The 22,075-nt window shown below is 40.3% G+C and overlaps 1 protein-coding gene and 1 long non-coding RNA gene across 5 annotated transcripts in view; both read right to left on the reverse strand.

The window, feature by feature from the left end:
• Positions 1-786: 786 nt before the first annotated feature.
• On the reverse strand, positions 787-8,942 carry LOC148215094 (uncharacterized). Its single transcript, XR_015796922.1, has 3 exons — positions 8,580-8,942; positions 5,732-6,508; positions 787-4,021 (listed from the first exon to the last, which is right to left on the reverse strand). It is a non-coding gene; the product is annotated as an uncharacterized LOC148215094 (long non-coding RNA).
• An 801-nt stretch (positions 8,943-9,743) lies between these two features.
• The window catches only part of FIGN (fidgetin, microtubule severing factor), a 128,655-nt gene continuing 116,323 nt past the window's right edge, over positions 9,744-22,075 (reverse strand). For all 4 annotated transcript variants that reach the window (XM_088146659.1, XM_088146660.1, XM_088146657.1 and 1 more), the window contains one exon: positions 9,744-19,924. In XM_088146659.1, the coding sequence (XP_088002785.1) occupies positions 17,676-19,924 (2,249 nt within the window). In that variant the 3' untranslated portion in view covers positions 9,744-17,675. The remainder of the gene's footprint in view (positions 19,925-22,075) is intronic.

Here is a 22,075-nt window from a genome sequence, read left to right on the forward strand (position 1 = left end):
TCCATCAGTTAACTGAAAAGTCACATAGAGAAGAATTATTTTAGTAGCGACTAACTCTTAAGTAGGGGAAGCTGCATTCTGTTCTTCATGTAATATATTTAAATCTATTTGTCTTAGTAGTCTTTAGCAGCAGATAACACACCTGGCTTACAAACATCCCTACTATGAGCTTCGTCAGTGTCACCTACCAAATGCATATCTCATTCTCTCTGTTACTTGCCTTATTTGGTCTTTGAGTTCACAATACATCCACCGGACAGACTGAGAGCTAGAGATCCAGGTCACAAACTGAGATTCATGGAGGAGCAGCCATTCACATTGGAGTTTCTTATGCCTTAACTCAGGTAGCAGCTAGCAGCTGGCTCAGAGGGAGCTGCAGGGTTGGATGCAGTTCCCAGAGACCTCCAACTGCTGTTACCAAAATGTAATATTTAACGTGGCAGGAGAAAATGATTAAATTCATAACTGGAGAGTCATACATTATTTACACTGTTAGTTATACTTAATTTGCTTTTAGCCAAAGACCATTGCAATGGAGTAATCATATTAACTATATTTAATTTTAATTAAATGAAATCAACTTTAGTTTCCATTCTAGCTCCACCTACTGTTTTTTCAAATGCAGTTCATGGCACACCAGCCAAAGGCCAAGGGTGGCCCCTCAGCCCAGAAAAAACTGTGCATCCCTGGCGTGTTCACACAACTTTGAAGCCCTGTGTTTCTCTTCTGCTTAACCCTGTACCGGGAAAGGTTCCAGTTTTCATGGGTCACTTGAGAAGAGAGCAGAAGGGTTCAGCCTCCAGAGAAGAGTCATGACCTTCTATTAAGTCTGATTCATTATTTCAAACTTGCCATTCTGACAATGGCAAGTGCTGAAACTCAGGCAGAAATGGTGATTCAGAATTTGTGATCCTTCCTGTCCGAGGATGATGGACCTGTCAACATGTGCAGGCTCCAGGCAGCACACCCACATTATGTTTCCCACGTAGTGATCTCTCTTCATCCTTTAGCTGCAAGTCCATATATTTCTCTTATTGTTATGACCTGAAATATAGTATCAGAGGCATTCCATAACCTCTGTTCTAGACTGGCACCTTTCTGCAGTCTTTGGAAACCTTCTCAAATCCCCACCCATGGGAAGCATGATACGTTTTTCTGTCCTCAGCAAAAGAAGAGCAGAGCAACAGCCGTTCAGTAACAAGATGATGAGGGGATGCACAGTCTGAAGCTGGCAGAGTGCAGTGCGCAAAGGACGCTGGGGTGCCCTTGTCTGACCTACTCTTTGGCCTACAGCATGGACAATCAAATAGCAGAACAGGATCCAGGGCACCAATTTATCTTATACAGACTGCTTACACATGCAAGATTTAAAGGAGATTGCTGACATGCATGGGAAGAAAAACAAGTCTGGGATTGTATCACCACTGCTACCACAACAACTGTCCACATTTTCATGAAATTTAATTGCTTGCCACTGGCTTCCTGCCAGTACTGATATCAGAGATAGAGGAGTTGATCCAACATAAATATGGCTCCAAGACATCATAATATTATAGCTGTGCTCATATGCATAAAAGAATGTAAAGAAATACAGCACTGATGCTAGCTTTTCCATTAAGGAACATTATGCAATCTACTCTCCAAATATTTCATAAATGCTACCTCTTCCAATGACAGATAAATCCTGGATTGGGAAAATTCATAGAAGTTTACCTATAAAAAGATTTCAGGTAAGTGTATCTCTAATCAAAAGACTTGTTTTTCTGTATAAATACTAATGGTCTTAGTTGTACATGTCTGGTTGAAACTCTAGCGTTCTTGACCATTATGCTGCCTCATTCCCCTCCCAAAAAAGACCAAAGCCACGGCTTGGGGCTCCTCCACATGACCCTCTAACCATTGCACAAAGATCCCCATGAACCATTTTCAACTGGCAAATTCTTATGATATTGTTTTTTTTTGTCCCCGACCCACAGCGGAGGGAGCTTAAAGTTGTTTTCCAGTTTTAAACTCGTATTTTCCCTCTTCTCTCAACACCAGTTTTGCTATGGCCATACCTATGACATTTCCTCGACAGTGTGGCTGGTGGTCAGCGTTTGCGATTGGTGACTAGTGTTTTGGAATACACAGGTCAGGGATTACCCAAGATCTTTCGTGTCCTTTTGAAGGAACATTAAGCCTGCCTTTTAAACATGAGTTTTAAACATGTTTGTAGAATTACAATTCTTGGACTTGTAGTTAAGAATTAGGGCTAGAGTTCTCTGGAGAGAGTACCAGCCTTGTGCTGCATAAAGGTCCCATTTAAACTGGGAGAGAGAGCCTGGTTCTGCCAGCAGTGTGCTGCTGGTGTGCCAAATGAGGGTTTTTGCTGCTTCTGCTGATAAAGGGTTCCAGGTCCCCATACTTTGGAGGGGGCAGCAGGGCCTGTACTTTGTGTTCTCCATGAGCTACTCCGGGATGCTGCCAGCCATGAGGTCATAACTCGTCATTCACTGCTGTACTGCTACTCAGCAAGCAAGTAGTCATTCAACTGCATGTTCAATCATATGCCACATTCCAGTCATGCCAATAACGACTAAATCCTGGTCAAAAAATAACTTGCCTTCAGGGCATAAACACAGAGCAGGGACACTGGATGAAGCACTAAAGAGGGCTGCTGACTCTCCTCACAACTCCTTTGCTGTGCCTGCGGCCTGTCATTTGTTGTGTTTGGGGGCAGGGGTCTAGCAGTTTTCCGAAAGAGCACTGGAACCTCGAAATACCATCTCCAACACTTTGGCCCAACACTCAGGGAACTGAAAAGACAGCTCAAGCCTCTGTCCCAGGCAGTCATCCACATTTGCCCAACCTTATTCCACCAGAGAGCTGCTGCTGGTGGTTTTGAGTGCTGACAGATGATGGTTGATGGAAAAGGAAATCAAACCGGGGGAATCCATCCTTCACTTTCCTGCATTTGTTCTGCATCAATTTGGTAAGAACAGCATCCAGTCGCCAGCCTCAGCAGTCAGGATAGAGCAATTTACTTTGGCATCCTTTTCTGATGACTCAAGGACTGAAGGAATGCATATTAATGCAGCAAGAGGGCAAGAGCATGAATAATTTAAAGTGTACAAAAGCAAATTTCTTCTGATTTTTAAATATAAGAAATTGCATAAGACACATTTTGTTCAGAGCTGGTATGTCCCCCATCTCAAATATTTGCATTTTATATAAAATACACAGCTTCATTCCTTATTTCATAGTTCTTAATATCCCATGGAATTTCTAATATTCATGTTGGTCAACCCATTAACAGTTTGAGATTCCTCATGATAATCCCCACTTTTCTGATTCAAATTCAGAGGTAACTTTTCTAGATAATATTTACATCCCATCTGTATCACACATATACATTAGCTCTAAGTGGGACACCATGTCCCTCATACTTTCTGTAGAACTTTTCTTGCATAATAGCTTGTCTTCTTTCATAATTTACTACTGCTTATATGTAGAATATCACAGTACATCTTTCATAGCAGTGAACAAACATAACAGTGCATTACAAATCAGAGCCATGGCAAGGTAGGGTGGAAAAAGACTACATCTCCTAAATAAATCCCTGAGAAATTGTCACCTGTGAATTGTTGTCCTTCTAAACTGGGAGGAGGAGTCAGTTCTAAAGCAGACAAGTCCATCCTGTAATGATTCATCTCTTTGGTAAAGTGAGGCCAAATGTGAGATTTTCCAGATGTCTTCAGTCTGATGTTTTGAAACTGCACGGACAATGCTTCTTCAATTGTGGTGAACCATCTGGCTTGCCACATTCCGATCCAGACAGCGCCCAAACTGCACTTACCCGCATATTATATCCAGCAGAAATTTAATCAGTGCTCCAGCCCTGGGCTTGCCTTCCCCTTTCACATTCTCCTGCCTTGCAATCTCATTCAGTCTTCATTGATGGTAACTACAAATGGATTCATTACTGAAGATGAAAAAGCAACAGTAGAGCTAGAGGATCAAGTACAAACTCTCCTAGCTTGCTCTATGGGAAGAAAGAGAAAAAACAAGAGGAAACAAGTAAGAATAATGATGCATTGCCAACCTCATTTGAAAACACTAGAAATGAACTTGCATGTTTTATGAAGACAAATATTAATTTTGATTGCCCCATTCTTCTCTGATCTAAACTAGGCTTCAGAACGTGAGGCAATATATAGCCTATGACAGCTCCTTTCTGCCCTCTATTGATGATGGGTCCACATCTGTGGCAAAGAGGTTACATGATGCATTTTCTAAACAAAGTTACTGCTTTGAAGCCACACTCAATGGAAATCAAGCTGACTTCTGCTCATGCAATGGGCTTTTCATCTGCTTTCTTTCCTCCACATCCTCACAGATTCCCAAATCTATCCCAGTAGAGGTTGTAGGGCAGAGAGTGGCAAAGGAGGAATGTGTTCTACTAGCAAATGACATTCTGGCAGCAAATTGATACAGGTGGGTGCCACCTTTTGTTTCCATCACCTAATCGTCAGTCAGATATGGGAAATAATTACATATAGAATTAGTATGACTTTATACTTCACCTATAGATCCTTCACCAAAATTGCTGGCAAAGTGTCTGTTTTAAAGGGTTACCATTTAAGTGTCAAGTTTTTGATCTCTGGTGAGATTCGTTTTGTATTTTGTTTTGTCTTTACATTTCCTTTACTACCTTTGTTTTTTAATTTTTTTTTTATTATTACACAAAGGAATAAAGGAAAAAAATACAAAATATAAGTACATGTTTAAAAGAATATAAAAGATAGATAATACAAATTAAAAACAAACACCCAAATACAGTAAAATATGGGCAGACAGCCAACAAATCTAAAATATCATGACTAATATTCTCCAGTACATGGTTGAGAGCTTATAATAGTATAAGATATTACATATCCATTTTTAATGAAAACATGTTTTTACTAAACTTCAAAGGTACTTGGTCAAGTTATTAAAGAAAAAAGGGAGAAAGAAAGAGAAAATATCAGTGATAAACTCTTACTACTGTTGACTTACCTGCTGCCACTTTTTAACATTTTTCGCCAGTATACCACGCAAAGCCAAATATATCGTGCAAAGTTTTTTACAATCAACAGGACTCATTCTAACCCCTTCTAAGCATTCTAAACACATTCACATACAGTGAAGGAAAGTTGAGATGGGGCTTATGTGTCAAAATTAGATCATAAAGAGAAATAATGATCTATTTCTAATGTTATTTCCATGGTACCAGAACAGCCGGAACTGTAGTATGCTGAACGTTCTTCCCATGACAATTCCCAGAAAAGTTGATGTTTGTATGAGCATCCTCCATGTAGTCTTTCAATCTTACTGAAGAACATAGGGGGAATTTTATTGACACTTTTAAGTATAATGTGGAAGGAGCTCTATGTTAGATGATCCATAAACAGAAACAGGGAAGTGCCAAGGGCAGAGTGCTTTAAGCCATGTCTCCTTACTTCTCCCTGTCTTGTGGACAAAGCTGGCAGGCTCTGAACTCTGTGGACAAGTACCAGAAAGCTATATTGATTTATCTTATTTATCTTGTCCACTGAACTCAAGGTGGCAAATATACTTACAGGGTTCCAACCAGTCTCCTGTGCTGGCACTGAACAAACTGAAAGTGACTTAGCTTCATCAAAGTTGCTACTGTGCCTTCAAAGAATTGCTAAACAAGGATAGTTCCTCAGTAAGGATGGCAGTTCCTTCTTACCTGTTTTGTTTTTAAATGATTGCTTCTGGCAGATGCAAGGAAGAAGAAAGTTGCAGGTATTTTGCACCCTGTTTTCCCCAGGGCGTGAATGACCCCTAATGAATGAAGAGTTGATTGGCTTCCGTTCTTTTCATTACAATTAATCACAGAGCAATTGTAGAGGGCAATATTTCAACTACATTTCTCCTTCAGAAATTGTATAACCCATAGCAAAAGAGTGGTACTCTTCTATCTATCCAATTCACATAAAGAAACAATAGATTTCCCTCCCTCCTTTGAAATCTATACTTGCGGAGTCTCAAAATAACTTGTCTATATGGAAAAGATCTTGATAAATAGCTGTTCCATCAGAGGAGAAGGAAGACTGTTGAAATAGTTTCTCACAGAGCAAAGCATACCATACAGAAAATGATACAGGATATAACAAAGCCAGTTTTTAAAGATATGGCATTAGATATTAAATAGTCCACTTTTGAAGGCTTATTATTTAACAGATTGAATTTTATATCAAAGTCAAATTGTATTTCAGGAAGCGAATCTCAGAGTTGTTGTAACAAAGTCACAAACCTTTTCAAAAATATATTCAGAAATATGAACCCAGGTGGCAAGCATGGGTGATACATAACAATACAATTTTTTTCTGGTTTATAATACAAACTAATATCATTTTTACTATGGAAAATATAAAGAAAAATGGCTTATGTGATAACACAAATGAGTCCCTTCTCAGAGCAGGTATTTCTTCTTAGTTAACATTCTTCTGGTTCATCCAAAAACCTAAGTGAAGAAGGAATTCAGATTAGTTGAATTGAGTCATGCTAGCCAATTATAACCTTGTTTAGGATACATAGATGATACTGCAATGAAGGGATGACAATTCTGGTGTCAGCATGTGACCTACGTAGGCAAGTATCATCTGTAACAGGATAAATGGTCACTACTGGGCTACTGTCCCTACTGCAGCCAAAGTGAGCGGTATATACTGAAGTGATGGTGGTGGTGATGCAGAAAGTAAGCGGTCCACACAGCGTACCTTAATTCACATTATTGTTATGCATCATCCTCATGTATGTACTTCAGGGATAGTGTCATTAATAGGGCAACATCCAGGACTTAAGGTGTAGTGCTTGGGGCTTATAACAACATTCACCAGTGTTGCAAAAGCTGGGGGCAACAGCATCAGTTATAGCTTTGGAGCTGGCCTAGAATTGTCCTATTCTGACTGAAGGGGTAATTTTCCCTGAAGAAACAGACCAGTGAAGTTCCTTATATCTGAATAGAAAGCAATCTGTTTTTCCATTCTGTTGCAACAGCAAGTTGGGGGTGAGATTCAAAGTCCTTGGAATTTCTCAAATGCCAATATTTTCTATAGAATCAATATAGATTTCTTGGATATCTTCATATGAGCACTTGCCCATTAATGGCAGAGTAAAATGGCCTTTGGGAAGTAAAATCTGGGCACCTTTAACAATTGAATGAATTTCATTCATGCATTCATTCAACATTGCAGATAGGTTCTGCCTCAGGCTGAAATTGTCTTGGGAAGTTGTAACTATTGCCACATTTAGACTAGGTAGCATCACATTTGACACCAGATTTATTTCAAGAAGGAAGACTAAAATTGATGTGGCTGTCAGAAAAGAAATGGTAATTTTAGAGGACATCTGGGCCAAACTGTGAAGTACTGGGCAAAAGGAAAAGTTTGCAAGGAATTCTGTGCATCATTTTAAGTGTAAACTTGTTACTGGGGAATTCCGCATGACTTTAAGTAGCTACGTACTCTGCAGGACTGTAAATGCGCTGGGTTTAAAACTTTAGCATGAGCAAAGCTATTTTGAAAGCATCTTAGTTTTGTTCTTGAATTTGATTTAAATTTACTTCCTGAGATAAGGAAGAAATTGATTCTCCTTTGTGAGTTAAAATTGCAAACAATTTGGCACTAGCAAATTGGAATGGCAATTCTGAGTTAAAATAGCCAGAACTTTCCAGAATAAGGCTAGAAGTGTCCCACCAGTCTGGGACTTGCTTCCCGGCAGATTTGCAAATCTGCCCTTTCATTCTCAAATTAATCCATTGCTTTTAGTTTATCTTCTAAAGTTATACAGCAAGATTCTAATGCTTCTGAGAAAGGAATTATTTGAATTTGCCTTAGATTGATTAACTTTGCAAGAAATATCATGTCTTCCCTCATCATACAATGACAGCCAGAGTCTAGGTTCTCAGAAAGCAAGCGTCTTAGCGCTAGCGGTTATAAGTGCAATTTCAGAATGTATTTCAGAATGTGAGTTGGAGGGTAGCTTTTTATTTTATTGTGAGATACACAACCCACTCACTGCAGTTTTCAGATGCTCATCCACAAAACCAAAGCTAAGCCAACATATTAGGAAACAGCTAACTCTCTGAGTTCTTTCCTTTATAAACATTTGAGAGCAATATATCTGCGCCGCTAATTTTAGGTGAAAAATAGCCATGCCTGTCGCAAAACACATACAAAAGGCCTTGGTTCTCCAATTTAGTTGCATTCCTCAGCACAAACAAGGACGGCACCTAGCATGTGGGTCCTACAAATTCCAAGCAGAGGCAATTTCTGGTAGCTAAATTCATTCCTGGATACAAAAGAAAGAACAGAGAGCTTCCATAATAGGACTCTTCCTTTTTTTCTTTTGTGGCAAAAGCATAAGGTCCTTAGGTTATCCTATTTTTATTGGGCTTGCAAGACTAAGATTCAGCCTTCCAATGTAATGGCAAATTAAGCTTCAGTTATTAGTAATTTATGTACTTGCACTAATGTATTTGCTGCCTCGTATCTGTATTTACAAACTCTCCAACGACAGCCACTCTCCCTCACCAAAGACAGAGAGAGACCCTCTTTCCCAATCACGACGTACAGATTTCTGGAGGGTGGCGGTGAGGGAGAGAATTGCTCACTGATAGGTGGTATAGTCTGCAAATAGTTCTCGTGTCGGCACGGTAACTGTGACTCCTGCTGTCAGACAAGTGAAAAGAAAACCGCAGTCAGCAGCTATTCAGCAGCAAATCATTAATTAATTACATTTTAATGAACCTTAAGCAGCGACTGCGGGAGCCTTCAGAAGTTTATCAAAAATGAAGAATTGCCTTGTGTAAATCTTAAGTTGACTGGAAAAAAACTAAGACGACCTACGGGTATGAGCAAATCTAGTGTTATTTCCAGACGTTCACTACAACCTGGAATTTCAGCAATGCTCTATTTGTTTTCATTGCAAAACCTATGAAGATTGGAGCTGTTAACATCTGCTTGATTTTTTTCTTGGGAAAGCCAGTATTTTTCCTCTGCTAATCTGCTAAGTATGTCGATGAAATGTATGTGGAGGTGCGAAGAAGGACCCCAGATGTTAAATGGTCTCCAAACAGTGCAATTATTTACACAATAAAAACCTCATCCAAGAAGTTAGAGTCGATTTTTTTTAAATCGTGCTTTCACCCCATGTTTTGACTTTAAGAAATTACTGGAAAGGGTTTTTTGGAACATATATTGTCATAGGGAGAAAAGTGAGCCCCAGAATAGATCCAACCTGCAAGACGTTTGAACCCAATGGACATGACCAGGCCACGTGTGGAACCTTCTTTTTTCCCTTGGACCCACATGATGTAGAAGTGGGAGGTTTCTATAGCCTTCCCTTATCCTCAGCCCATCTTTTGCTGAATTACTCAAGCTCTACATGAGAGGAGCTGTAGAAGCTGAACTGAGAAAAATCTTTCCTGAATCCTCTGAAGATTCCTTTGTGTATCTTTGCAGAGAGAAAGATCGTAAGTTTAACCCTAACGGATTGGGTTATTATCTTTGCTGTTCAGTTCACAATATTCAGTTTGTAAAATACTTAACAATACTGGGAAAAAAACCTCCATTGAATATTTGCACTGAGATGGATTTAAAATGTACGCGGATTCAAAAGGTAGCTTGGAAAATAAAAGATAGGGAAAATAAATTAAAAAAAAAAACCTTAACTCTGCATATTTTTTTTAACTCAGAATTCTTTTATTTGAGGTATGCTTGTTCTTTTTCGTATTCCATGATAGTAGCATAGCCATATACAACAAATTTTACAATAGAGAAAACTTTTCATAAAAATATCTGCCTTGAACCACAACTTTTATTTTAATTCTTCAATGATTACTACTGAAACTAGTTATTCTATATGAAAACTTAATTTCCCTGTGGTAGCAAGTATTTATGAAAAGAAATATTCAGTAGGGACAGTTAGTTACAATACTGAGCACTGATTTTTTTTTTTTTAATATTACAGTGCTAACACCCAAGAAAATGAGATGCATGGATTACAATTGAAACTGTAACAATGAGGACAAAAAAGCATTTTCCGATCTCCAGGTTAATTGTACAGCAGCTTCCTACACACATATGATCAACCATATAATGATCCCATCAAAATAATAAAAAAATTCCAAGCAGAAATGTCTCATTTACATTAATAATGTTCACAAATTATATGAATTCAGTTTGCAAGTGATGGATAATTTAAGCTTTCATCATCTAAAGCTTGTCATTTTTTTTCCAAGAGAAATGGATCGTTTCACTTTTTTAATGAGTGCAGTAATATCACATTTAGTTTCAGAAGATGCCAAATAATGCACAACAAAAATGATTTCAAATCTGGTGAATAAAGAAGCAAAACAGTACCAGAAGAATTCAAAGAAATATGTACTATAGAAGTCTTTCTCTCCTTGTGAGAGGTCAAAATCTGGTCAAACCCAACACATTGTTTCAATTTAAGCAAATAAAATCAATATGGCCAGGAAAGCAAAGTGCACCAAAATTTTAATTTAGTTGGGCTTTAACTAAAAGGGGAAGGGGGGACTGTCCCCAGACAAGGAGTATTATTTGATGAGAAATATGGCATCCCGCACAGAAAACCAACAGAAAAAATTCCCCCTACCTCTTAATCATTCCACTAGACTTCCTCAAGACAATGGTACTTCTTCAGGGAACTGCAAAATAAAAGATCTGATGCTACTTTATTAATGGAACTTAAAGAACAGATTGTCAGGCATACCCAAAATTTTCAAATGCATTTCTGCATTAACATCTGTGAATGTTGTGGATTGTCACAGTTCATTTGCTTTTGTAAAAAGATCCACAATTTGCTGACAAGCAACTAGAAAAGTCCATGCATCGATTGGGGTATTTTACCCATTTAGTATTTTCTTACAAAAGAAAAGCAAAATGAAAATGAGAGAGAGAGAGAGAGAGAGAGAGAGAGAGAGAGAGAGAGAGAGAGAAAGACATGTATTCTTCTCCTACTGTAATGCAAAGCTAGTGGAGACAAAGGGGAGGGGAAAATGATGCAAAAATAAATAATAAAATATAAAATACTTCATACAAAGTACTTCAAATGTGCCATCTGTGTACAATTACTTCCAAAAAACAAACATGTTTATAAAGCAGAATCAGCAATAAAACTATTTGATTACAGAACACATGAGCACCTTGACTCCATGGTTCCAATCCTGTGCACATTTTTGCGCATATGTCAGTAAACGGTAATGAATTTCAGACATGCGTAATAGTGTGCAGGATTGAAGCCCATATTTAAAAGTCCTTTGGGAAGTGCCTCTTTTTTATTTTTATTTTTGGTTTATGTTTAAACCTTGCACAGACTCTTACAAAATGCACTGTGTTTCATTTTAGTACGCAGGAAGTGAGAAACTTACAGTCTTACAGTGTGTGACACATTTCTTTTACATCACTGAAGATAAAAAATAATCCTTAAGTACTATCATTTGTTTTGAGTTTAAGAGCCAAGTTGGACTGCATGTCAGTTAACAGTAATAGATTGTAGCCAGATTGCCAATGCAAAGAATTCTTGAGACTAACTGATGTTTTCTTTCCCCCAAATCAGGGTTCATCACACTAAAGCCAGATGTTCCTAGAGCATGCCCCAAAATGGGACACTGATCAAGATCTGCACAGTGCATGATTTCCTTTAAGTTCCCTTAAGCAATCTTGTGTTACAAGAGTACAATTAAAAGTCCGTCAGTATGCCAAGTCCCCATGCATTATCTGCCCTGCCACACTCTGCTAATGCATCTTATTGTCCTGGTGGGTTAATACTATTCAGTGTAGTGACAGTCTTTCTGAGGTAGACTGTTCAAGTTCAAGGACACGTCTTTCTTACAAAATGCATGACATTCAAAAAAAGACAACAAATAAATACTACATGTACAATATGTAGTAATGAGGTAGAAATGGTTTCAAAGAACAATGTTTGAACACACACCCAAGGTGGTGGTGGAATCTATGGAAACAAACAAAACTACTTGTGACCGCATGTAAACCACAAGAACCACTTGGGGCGAGGGGAGATGTATGCAAGCAAAGTTTCGGTTAGGAAATATTTTCTCCTCTTTGTACATCATGAGAAAACAAGGAATGACTGCATTCCCAACCTTAGTGGAGAACAGAACCATTTTATAAATATTTAACATTCTATAGGACTGATTCATATATTCTCACAAAATTCGGTTGCAAGGCTGACCCACACTGCCGACATTTTACGTATCACTGAGACAGGGAGGTGAAATTTTTCTGCTTTCAGTCTAATTGTCTTTGACAATTGCGGTGCCTGGTGCTACACTTCTTGTGTTGTCTTTAAAAATAGGGGAAAGAGTAGAAGCTTGTTCATTAAAGATGCAGTATCCCTGGTTCACAAAAATGTATCTGGCAGGTTCAAAATCGAATGTCAACCAAAGATCTTTGCAAAGGGGAAGGGTCAGTTCATGGATTGACTAGTCCCCAGGGCAGCAGCTTCTTTGGGTCTAGGAATATTACAAGCTCCGTGTTTACCAATGTGCTTTGAGTATAAATCTGCAAATGATTAAGGAAGAGAAAGCTTTCATCTTTTCCTTGAAAGAGAGAACCAAAACTGCCTCGTATTATGTGTGTATGTCCAGATAAAGATTATATAAACACATGCATGCATAACAAGATGAAAGGGCGTTAATGTTGTGGGAGACCACATGTTGATCTTTATGGCCCTCTATCCCCAGTTACACTCTTGGAATTTCTAGGGAAATGAATGGGAGATGCACAAGAGACTTTTAGGCAATCACATCAATGGAACTTGTGCACGTGGCCTGCCTAGTGAAGAAAGCATATACCTTTAGAGCAGTGTTTCTCAACCGTGTTGACTTGAAGATGTGTGGACTTCAACTCCCAGAGTACCCCAGCCAGCATGGCTGGCTGGGGTACTCTGGGAGTTGAAGTCCACACATCTTCAAGTCGGCAAGGTTGAGAAACACCACTTTAGAGATTAGGAAAGTCAGGACAGAGATTAGGTATGTGGGGATAGTTCCACAAAAACAAATAGACTTGCCCAGATTCGTTTATGCAAAATGTACGTGTGCGTATGAGTATTTCTGAGATCTCACTTTTTAAAAGGCGATTTATATGTATAGATTAGGATGAAACATATCGTGGAACTTATAACTGTTCCTCTACTCAAAGTTGCACACATTTTCAGGCAGTAGAAACCTTTATTTGCAGCTTTTGACATGTAAACACATTACCATCTACCAACATCTGTTGGAATTAATTAATTGGGGTTTTTACACTAGATTATCTCCTTTTGAAAATTGCCTAGCAAAGTATTATGCTAACCCATATAAAATGACCTTGTACTATTTTGCAGAGCATAGCCCCTGGACAGATGAACTAGCTTTCCCAGATGGTGCTTTGCCTATGTGTTTTACTGGGAGGTTTTATTTTCTCCTTGATGGGTTTGAAATGCACAAGGAAAACCATTTTGCCCATCTATCTACATTTGAATAGAATACAAATTGACTAATGGAGAAATATTTTGTGCAAAAGTAAATAGCCCCAAACTGCCTTCACATTCCATTGATCAGCTCAGTCAGCAAACTTTTCACTACTGTCCTTAATGGCCTAAATATTTTGGAGAGAAACATGCTAGAAGTGAGGATTTCTTTATAAATGTATAGAAAAAAATTAGCATGGCATGATTTCAGCTGGCAGTGATCATTTGGATGACAGAAATAGTCCCATGCTTTTTCTTTTGTTATTGCAATTGTTCTTGTCACCAGAAAACTGCTGGAAAAAGAGACAATGAAGTTTCACCTAATGCAAAACTGTCTCAAGTAGAAGGGGAAGCATCTGATGTATGTTTATCCCCAATTATTCAAAGAATTTTCCAACAAACGATGAAGCCAAGCTTTACGCCTATAATTATTACCACTTGCAGCAAAAGGAGAATTCAGCTGATGGAATTTTAGCCATCATAAAGCTGTAATGGTGGAGAAGGTATAACTGTTAATATTCTCCCTTTTATTAAAGGTGTAGAAGATCTGCTTAATGTGGAATCTGGCAATCCAACCTCATCGTTTTATGCTCTGCTGATGCAGAATCCAGAACTGCAATCAAATGAAACAAATAGCAGAGCCATTTTACATCCTCAGAATGCTAGTATACTTTGGCCATATCAACTGCCTATCAAAAGGTAGTCTTCTCATTTGTGGAACACCCAAAGAGCCCAGAAGGGATTAGCTTCGAAGCGGTTTCTTTTACAATGAAACACACATGGTCGCAATCCTATACAGACCCGACTGTAGCAGCAGAAGGAAAAAAATGGCCTTATTTGTGTAAAAAGTGCAAAAGCGATTGCCTCCTCCCTAGCACAGAAAGGAACAAATGGGTTTTGAGCGAAGCAGGCAAAGGCTGAGTGATTCTATTTACCAGGGAACCTCCACTGGCAGAGAGCTGATAGAGTGTTATAGCTTGTCTCGATCTGTACAAGGACAGTACAGTAAACAAAACTATTATTTTCATGTTAGGTAAAACATTACACCTCACTAGTTGTAGCTAATGACCATTTGGGAGGAAAACTTAATTGCCTGATACTTTCAGCAGTGAATCCACTGTATAACATTCAAAGGATTCTGGAGGTGGGATGGGATAAACTCTTTGCATTCTTTTAACCTCACAATTATGTCTTTTATTTATGAAGCTCCCTGGAAGAATCATCCGCTTTCTTCAAATACATAGTGTAAAGTGTGAGTGAAAATGAACACCTGCAGATTTCAAAGCTAACTTAACTGAAGTAAGTGCTACTGGGATTATAGATATACACACGTACTGTCTATATTTGATGTCACCTTAAAATTGGATGACATTGATTTTAAAGGATGTACCGACAGAGGTGATACGATTGTGAATTTAGTTTTTCAAACATGGTTGAACCTTTCAAACGACTGCAGCACAACAGCATAATGTGATATCTGAAAGTCAGAAGATTGGTCAGCAGTATGCATCAGAAAGCCATCTGCAAGATCAATATGGATCTGGCAAAGGGGATCGTTGCTCTTCCCAAATGGAAAAGATACAATGGAAGAAATGCATGGGAGGGAAAAAGAGAGGAAGGAAGGCCTTTGCTAACTGAAAATGCAAAGCGTTTATTAAGACTTACTTTACTATATCCTTAGTGAAAGGCACTGTTTTACTTTTTAATGAACCACTTTGCCTTTTAGAAGCAACCCATAAGTCTAGAATGAACAAAAAGGACTTCTAGAACGTGCATTTTGGTTTATTCGCTTGGCTTTCAGCAACAAAAATTAACATTTTAGCTGCAAAAATGCCAAGTGTAATAATTGGGCAGTAGCTTTAAAGACAAAATAAGTAGGTGACTAATTGGTCTTTTTCTCATTAGAGCTCTTCAGTGCATTTATTTCATGGATTTGAAGGTACAGTACATCACTTAAAAGTAACATTAAATGCCAATAATTTGCAATTGTTCAGCTCCTGTTTCTTTAAAGTAAACAAAAGATCACATTAAAAAAACAGAAAGAGAAAGGGGGGGGAGAGAGAGAGAGAGAGGGGGGAGGGTTGCTCTCCGCTCGTGTGGCTGCGAAGGTTTGAATTGCTCCACTGTTCAGCGACATTACAGCATCAGTCAGCTGTCATGAAAAGAATTGCTCATAAAAGCATTAAAGAATCAAAAAGGAAGACAATTGGGAGCAGGGCCACAAATAGGATAAAATGCCACACATCCTACCTAGCTTCTCTTTCCCGAAGGAAGACCGTCACTGTTTGCCCCGGCCGGGCAGGCGGGAAGAGGCAGCAGGATTCCCTTCCTGGCCCCCTGGCTTTCTGACTGCAACTCTACCCCGGGAAGGGAACCTCACCGAACCCAAAGCAGGCTCTGTCGAAAGAAGCACGTTTAGGTTTATGCACTAACAAGTCCTTCAACCGCTTTGCATGTTAGTGGTGATCTGGCTCGTCCTGTTCGTTACGTTGCTTTCTGAGAGAAATAAAACAAAATCTGAGGTAGAAATAAAATGGTGGGCATTTTCCAGCCGGGCGAATTTCTAATGACCGTGGAATGATGACATGAAAAACAAAACAAACAGAGCAATCAAGGAAACGGAAGAGGCCACAGCACACGTAAAACGAACGGGTAACTTCATTTGGTGGTGAAAATGCAAGGCGAGGAAGAGAGATGCCATCTGAGGGTTCACTTCTGTCGTTTTGCTTGCTTGTTTGCTTTGCTGCTCTCTGCTGCATTGCTGTGGGCAGCTCCGCAGCCCTCTAAGCTTTCCGCGACCTACAAGGAGTCTGTTCTCCTGATGCGATGGGGGGACCGAGATGCCACAGCCCTAACTGAGATGCAGAAGCTGCATCTTGCAGTCTAAGGTAATTTGCCTCTCAGAGTCCTAATCAGATCTCGTCTCTGACTGTCCCAGATGATTCAATAATTCGACAGGGGGACTTTTTTATTCTCTGTGCACTCTCTACCGGCTTGTCACAAAATTGTCAAGGACTAAGGACTTCCACACACAACTGCCATGAAAATTGCCTTGCTCGAATTTGATCCCCAATATTGGTTAAAAAGAAAGAAAGAAACGTTTTTCTGAAACACTGGGATACTCCTGTTGTATTTTCAAAGTTTTAAAGATGAACTTTTTAGCGCGCTTCAGCTTGCTGCTTAATACATTCAAAATATTTCTCCTTGTCATTTTTTTTCCCAACCATTGAGGTAAACATACATATTTAAGATAAAGTAACATTGAAGCCTAGCCTATTAAATCTCAGCAGTACATAGTGCTTTCAACACATTCCTTTGAGGTACTGTACAAATCACAATCACTTTCCTGAGTTTTTTTTCTTTTTTTCTTTTTTTGCAGACAGAACAATAAACGAAACAAACTGCGGAAATTAAGGTCCAGATTACCGTTACCCTGTTTTACCTGTTCTTAGTTTAATACTGCAGAACAGACAGGATTGAGGAATACTGTTGCTTTTAGACTAGCCGAAAGAGAAAACCAAAACCAAAACTAAACCAAAGTCACACCGGGTTCTCTGTCGCAACACAACTGTTCATGTCTTTAGTCCCATAACATTTTGAAGTTAAAGCTCTTTATATTAGCACATGCCACCAATGTAATTGTGAGGCAAACCAAAAAAAAAAAAGGAAAGGAAAGGAAACGAAAGGAAAGGAAAGGAAAAAATAAAGCACCACTTTAGGCACTTGACAGCAACTAAATCTCAAGAACAGCAGAATGAATCAACACACAGGGTTCATGTCCTTCTAAAAATCAACCCTCGATGGTGAGAGTGTGTTGTCTAGTCTGAACGGAATGGAACGGAACATCAACAGACTCTTTCTATCCTCTGTGGCTTTGCAGATCAACAGCTCTCCTCTGACGCGCTATTCCTTCAAGCCTAAACCTGGCTCTTTAGATGCAAAGTGATCATCTCCCCCCCCCACCCCGAGTACCCTTCCACAATTTTAACACGACTGAAAAGGGGTTCCGTGCCCTATGTAACAGGTTTGTGTGTACATATGTGTGTGTGTGCGCACCAACATTCATTACATTTTTTTGTTTTTTGTTTTTTGTTTCTTTTTCTTTTTTTTTCTTTTTTTAAAAAGACGGCTTGTCACTGACTGCAACCAAACATTTTGTTCCATTCAACATATGTATCGAGCTCCTTTGGAGAGATGCTAGGCTGTATTTTGCAGAAAGCCTTGTCAAAGTCTTGGTACGTAACAGGCCTCAACTGACTGGGCATAAGGGCGGAAAGGTCTGTGGCTGGCATGGCATGGAGAGGGCCCACTACAGCTTCCTGACACAAATGAGCCACATCGAGTCCAGAAAAGCCTTCTGTACGCTGGACTAGCAGTGCAACCTCCTTGTCGCTGAGGCAGTAATTGTGCTGGGAAAGCAGCTGTACTATTATCTGGTGCCTGGCTGTGCTGTCAGGAAGTGGGATTAAAAGTCGTTTCATGAAGTACCTTCGAAGAGATTCATCTATTTCTTCCGGTTTACTGGTGGCACAGATTACTACTATTTGGTCCTCAGCAGAAGTTAGCACGGTGTCCAGCTGCATAAGGAACTCGGTTCTCATCCGACATACTGGACTGTGCTCTTCACTCACTTGGGATGAAAGGAGCATATCAATGTCACTAACAAAAATCACCGAGGGCTGTCGGCACCTTGCCACCAGGAAGGAAGCGTGAACAATTTTTTCTCCTTCTCCTAACCACTTTGTGGCAAGACCAGAACCTGTGAGTTTGAAAAATGTGGCACCCAGTTGGGTAGCTATACATCTGCCCAGTAATGTTTTGCCTGTTCCCCGAGGTCCAAACAAAAGGATGCTCCGAGGTAGAGCAGTCAGCCCATTAAACGCATCTGACCTCAAGACTGGCCATAAAACCTCCTCTTTAATGACAGCCTTCACCAAATCTAGTCCAGCAATGTCATTCCAGTCCACAGGTGGCCCTTGGTTGATAATCTCATTGGTCACAAGGTCCATGAGGTGCGCATCGGTGTTCTTCAATTGCTCGTCCACAGAGTGGTTGGATGAGGTAGCTGCACGAAGTCCCGGGCCTTGCATTGGGTGAGGAAGAAGCTGCCTGTGCTCTTCGCTGTGTTCGTTCATGACGGGAGAGCTATACTTCCCAAAGGGCTCGCTTGCTCTGGAGCCAAGGGAATTCTTAGCAGAACTGTAGGATGGGGGTGTCAGAGCCCGACTGGACTGGTTAAATTTCCTTTGCTGCTCTGAAGCCATTATCTGTTTTGTTGGCTTAAACGCCAAGGAGGAGGATTCAGCATTTCGGTCAAAGCCGTTCCCTCTGCTGGCATTGGAAATGCTGTTGTCAGGCATCCTGTACATGGGACTTTGTGTAGATCTCTGTTGGCCATAGTTGTAATTTCCATAGCTGGAGTCCATTTCTCCTTGCCCTGCCATATAGAAAGCTTTTCTCTTGAGAGAAGTGGCTGAGCTGTTGGTCAGGGCAGACGGTGCAATGGGCGTTAACCCATGACTCTGGTAGGTGTACCCAGGTACTGTGGTGGGGGGCAGAGGAGTTGGTGCAGGGATACCTGAAGGCAGATATGCTGAAGGAGGTGGTGCACCACCAGGGCTATAGCCAGGCCCAACAGCACTTTGAGGGGGATAACTTGCTGGCGGATAGCTATAACTAGAAAGATTAGATGTCCCATTGTAGCCTGGCACTAGGGCTGGGGGTGGCGGTGGCGGAGGGGGTGGCTGTAAAAGCCCAGAGCTATGCAAAGGAGAGGGATGAGGTGAAGGAAGTGCAGGTGCTGGCTGGCCACTGTAACTTGTATGCAGGTAAGATCCATTATATCCTGCGGCATATTCCTGAGATGGGAGCCCTGAATGCAGACTAGGTACTGTATGACTTCCACATGTACTACTTGAATAACTAGGTTCTGTCAGGTTACTAGCCACCCCAGGGGAGCTCCCTATACTGGCAGAGACATCTGCTGGAGGGAGGGCAGTACTTACTCCAGCTTTGCTGGCAGTAATAACATCTGGGACACAGTTCATGGGATAAACACTCTCCGAGTTCAAAGAAGGCTGCCAGGGCTCACTTTCACTTTTGCGACCATTCACCAGCCCTGATGGAGGCTCCACATAGTTACCCAGGATGGGCCGTTCAGCTGGCCCTTCCAAAATGCCGGAATACTTTTCTGCATATTTCTTCAGCAGATTGGAGGCCGTGAGAGCAGAGATGTCATCGTTAGCCCAGGCATACTGATAGGTGCGCTGCAGGTGTCCACGATAAGCTTCTACCTTGTGGGCGGGAGAGCGGGTGGTCGAAGTGATGTCAAAGTGCTGCTCTGGCCACTGGGCATGTTCTGGCGTCCACTGCATCTTCAAGCCTGAGGGTTTGGGAGGAAGGAAAAGCAAAATTAGCAATTAGATTAAAAAAAGACAAGGGCAATGATACCTGAGTATATCGACTCGATTTCTTCATTTATATGCAGAATTGCTAGGCTGAAATCAACAGATTACAGGCAAATTATCTGTAAAAGAAGAAAAAAGTACTGCCAGTGATTCATTTTCTTGAAAAAAGCGTACACCCACCCACACGCACCTCTAATGTGTTTTACTAACTTGGAAGGGGGAGAGAGAGAATCAAAGAAACGATTCTATCCAGCTGGATTTGTTTTAAAGGATCGCACATGGACATTCTTAATATCCCAAGCATGGATCTGCTATTAGGTAACCTGTTCTTAGACATGTAAAGCATACCATCTTCCTTCATTGCACTTTTAAATTTTAATGGAGGGGGAAAAAACAACCCTCCATAAGCTACAGCTGACAAATTGCATCTAGGATACCTTTCTTATTTGGCACTGAACACCTAGTTAGCAGAGTATAATGCACCCTGTGCAGAACAATATGACACAGACATAGCAGGTCATTTCATAATCCAACTCTCATCTAAAGTGGTCCACGACAGTTTCAAATCTGCTTCGTGGAGTGCAGCAAAGCAATCTCCCAGGCAGCGCTCCATTGCTTTCATCACACAAAGCCTACAACTTGGTATGAATTACAACGGGCTGCTCTCTGCATCAGAGTCCTGTTGTTGAGGCTCTGGGAGGAAGCGGGTGGGGGTGGGAGGGTGGGACGGAACGAGCAAAGCCCAGCATCACTTGTCTATCAGCCTGCTCTTCTTTCTCCTCCCTTCCTCTTCCAATTCCTCCCCCCCCCCCCCAGTGGGGAATAGGAAGAGGTGGGCAGGAGAAAAGAGAAGTCAGTTACTAAAAGTTGGGGGGGGGGCGGGAAGAATGCTGACTGCCAGAACAGGATCAACACTATTTCAGCAAAATGAGCACACCAAAAAGAGAGGAGATGATCTTAATTTAGACGTACTTGGGTCCTGTACCACACAAGGCAGGCAGAGTTCATCAGCATTAAAAGAAAAATTCCTTTAACACTTAGGCCGCACTAAAATAAATAATTTCTTGCTCTACCTACCAAGCTACCATGACTGTCGGGTGGTATTTCGAGCAGATGCTCAGATAAGAAGGCTCGGTATGCATCAAACATGGATGGCACAGCTTCTCTGATAAATTGCTCCTATCTTCCACTTAACAGCCTGTACTCTTCCTAGCTTGCACTTCTTCCCCAACTCATCTAGCTCTTCTTTGCCTGACTCCAGCATCTTGGCATGACTGTCTTAGCCCTGCTGAGCTAGACCGAACACAACATACAGTTTGGCAACAGAGTGGCATGTTTATTCCCCGCTGAATCCCTATTCCTTGTTTGCACATCCGCTGTACCAGACACAGGAAGTTAATTAGCAGCATGATGCTGTGCTAATTGTGTTAATTTACAAGGTTTTAGTCAAAAAGAATCATGCCAGGGCTGGCACTGCTGTCAGGCTTCCGGCTTAATGATTAAGAAATACTGAAAACAAGGTGGGAAGAATTGCAGTAATTACACAAATAATTAATAGAGCAACGGGATTAATTTGTAAATATATTTTATTGCAATAGCGCTGATATGAATTGGGATTATTTAAGGTAGCGGTTGTGACAAGATTCACATAGGTATCCTTTCTCATTTAGTCCAAGAATTTAATAACTTAGTGCCAGTAGTAAAAGTCTTACATTGTATGACAATATGAAGCATGGATCCTCAGCTTAGTCAAAATCTTGATGAAGATATGATTCAATGCAATATGTTTATTGGCTTCATGAAAGCTGTATTTTCATAATTTTAATTAAACTTAATTTATAGAAGCATCTAATTTTATTAAGAAATTGTCAACAGTTTCTTCATAATATCTCACATTAAGCTGGAAACAGCAAGAGAAAACCACAAGCAGGTTATTTATTAAATAGGAAATAAAGGAGAAATGAATGCATTAACCACATAGTCCTTTTTAACAATAATCTTTCCTTTACAATTACACTCTGGGAGTTTAGGTTTTCAGAAATTATAAAACACAGAAGGCAGGAAATTCAAGCCCCTAGAATAGATTAAACAATTTCTTGATTGATAAAAGTAAGCATCATAAACAA

The sequence above is a fragment of the Python bivittatus genome, unplaced genomic scaffold (assembly GCF_059951505.1).
Source record: "Python bivittatus isolate LINGU-HERP-01145 unplaced genomic scaffold, Pbiv_v1 ctg000480_np1212, whole genome shotgun sequence".
NCBI classification, from domain to species: domain Eukaryota; kingdom Metazoa; phylum Chordata; class Lepidosauria; order Squamata; family Pythonidae; genus Python; species Python bivittatus.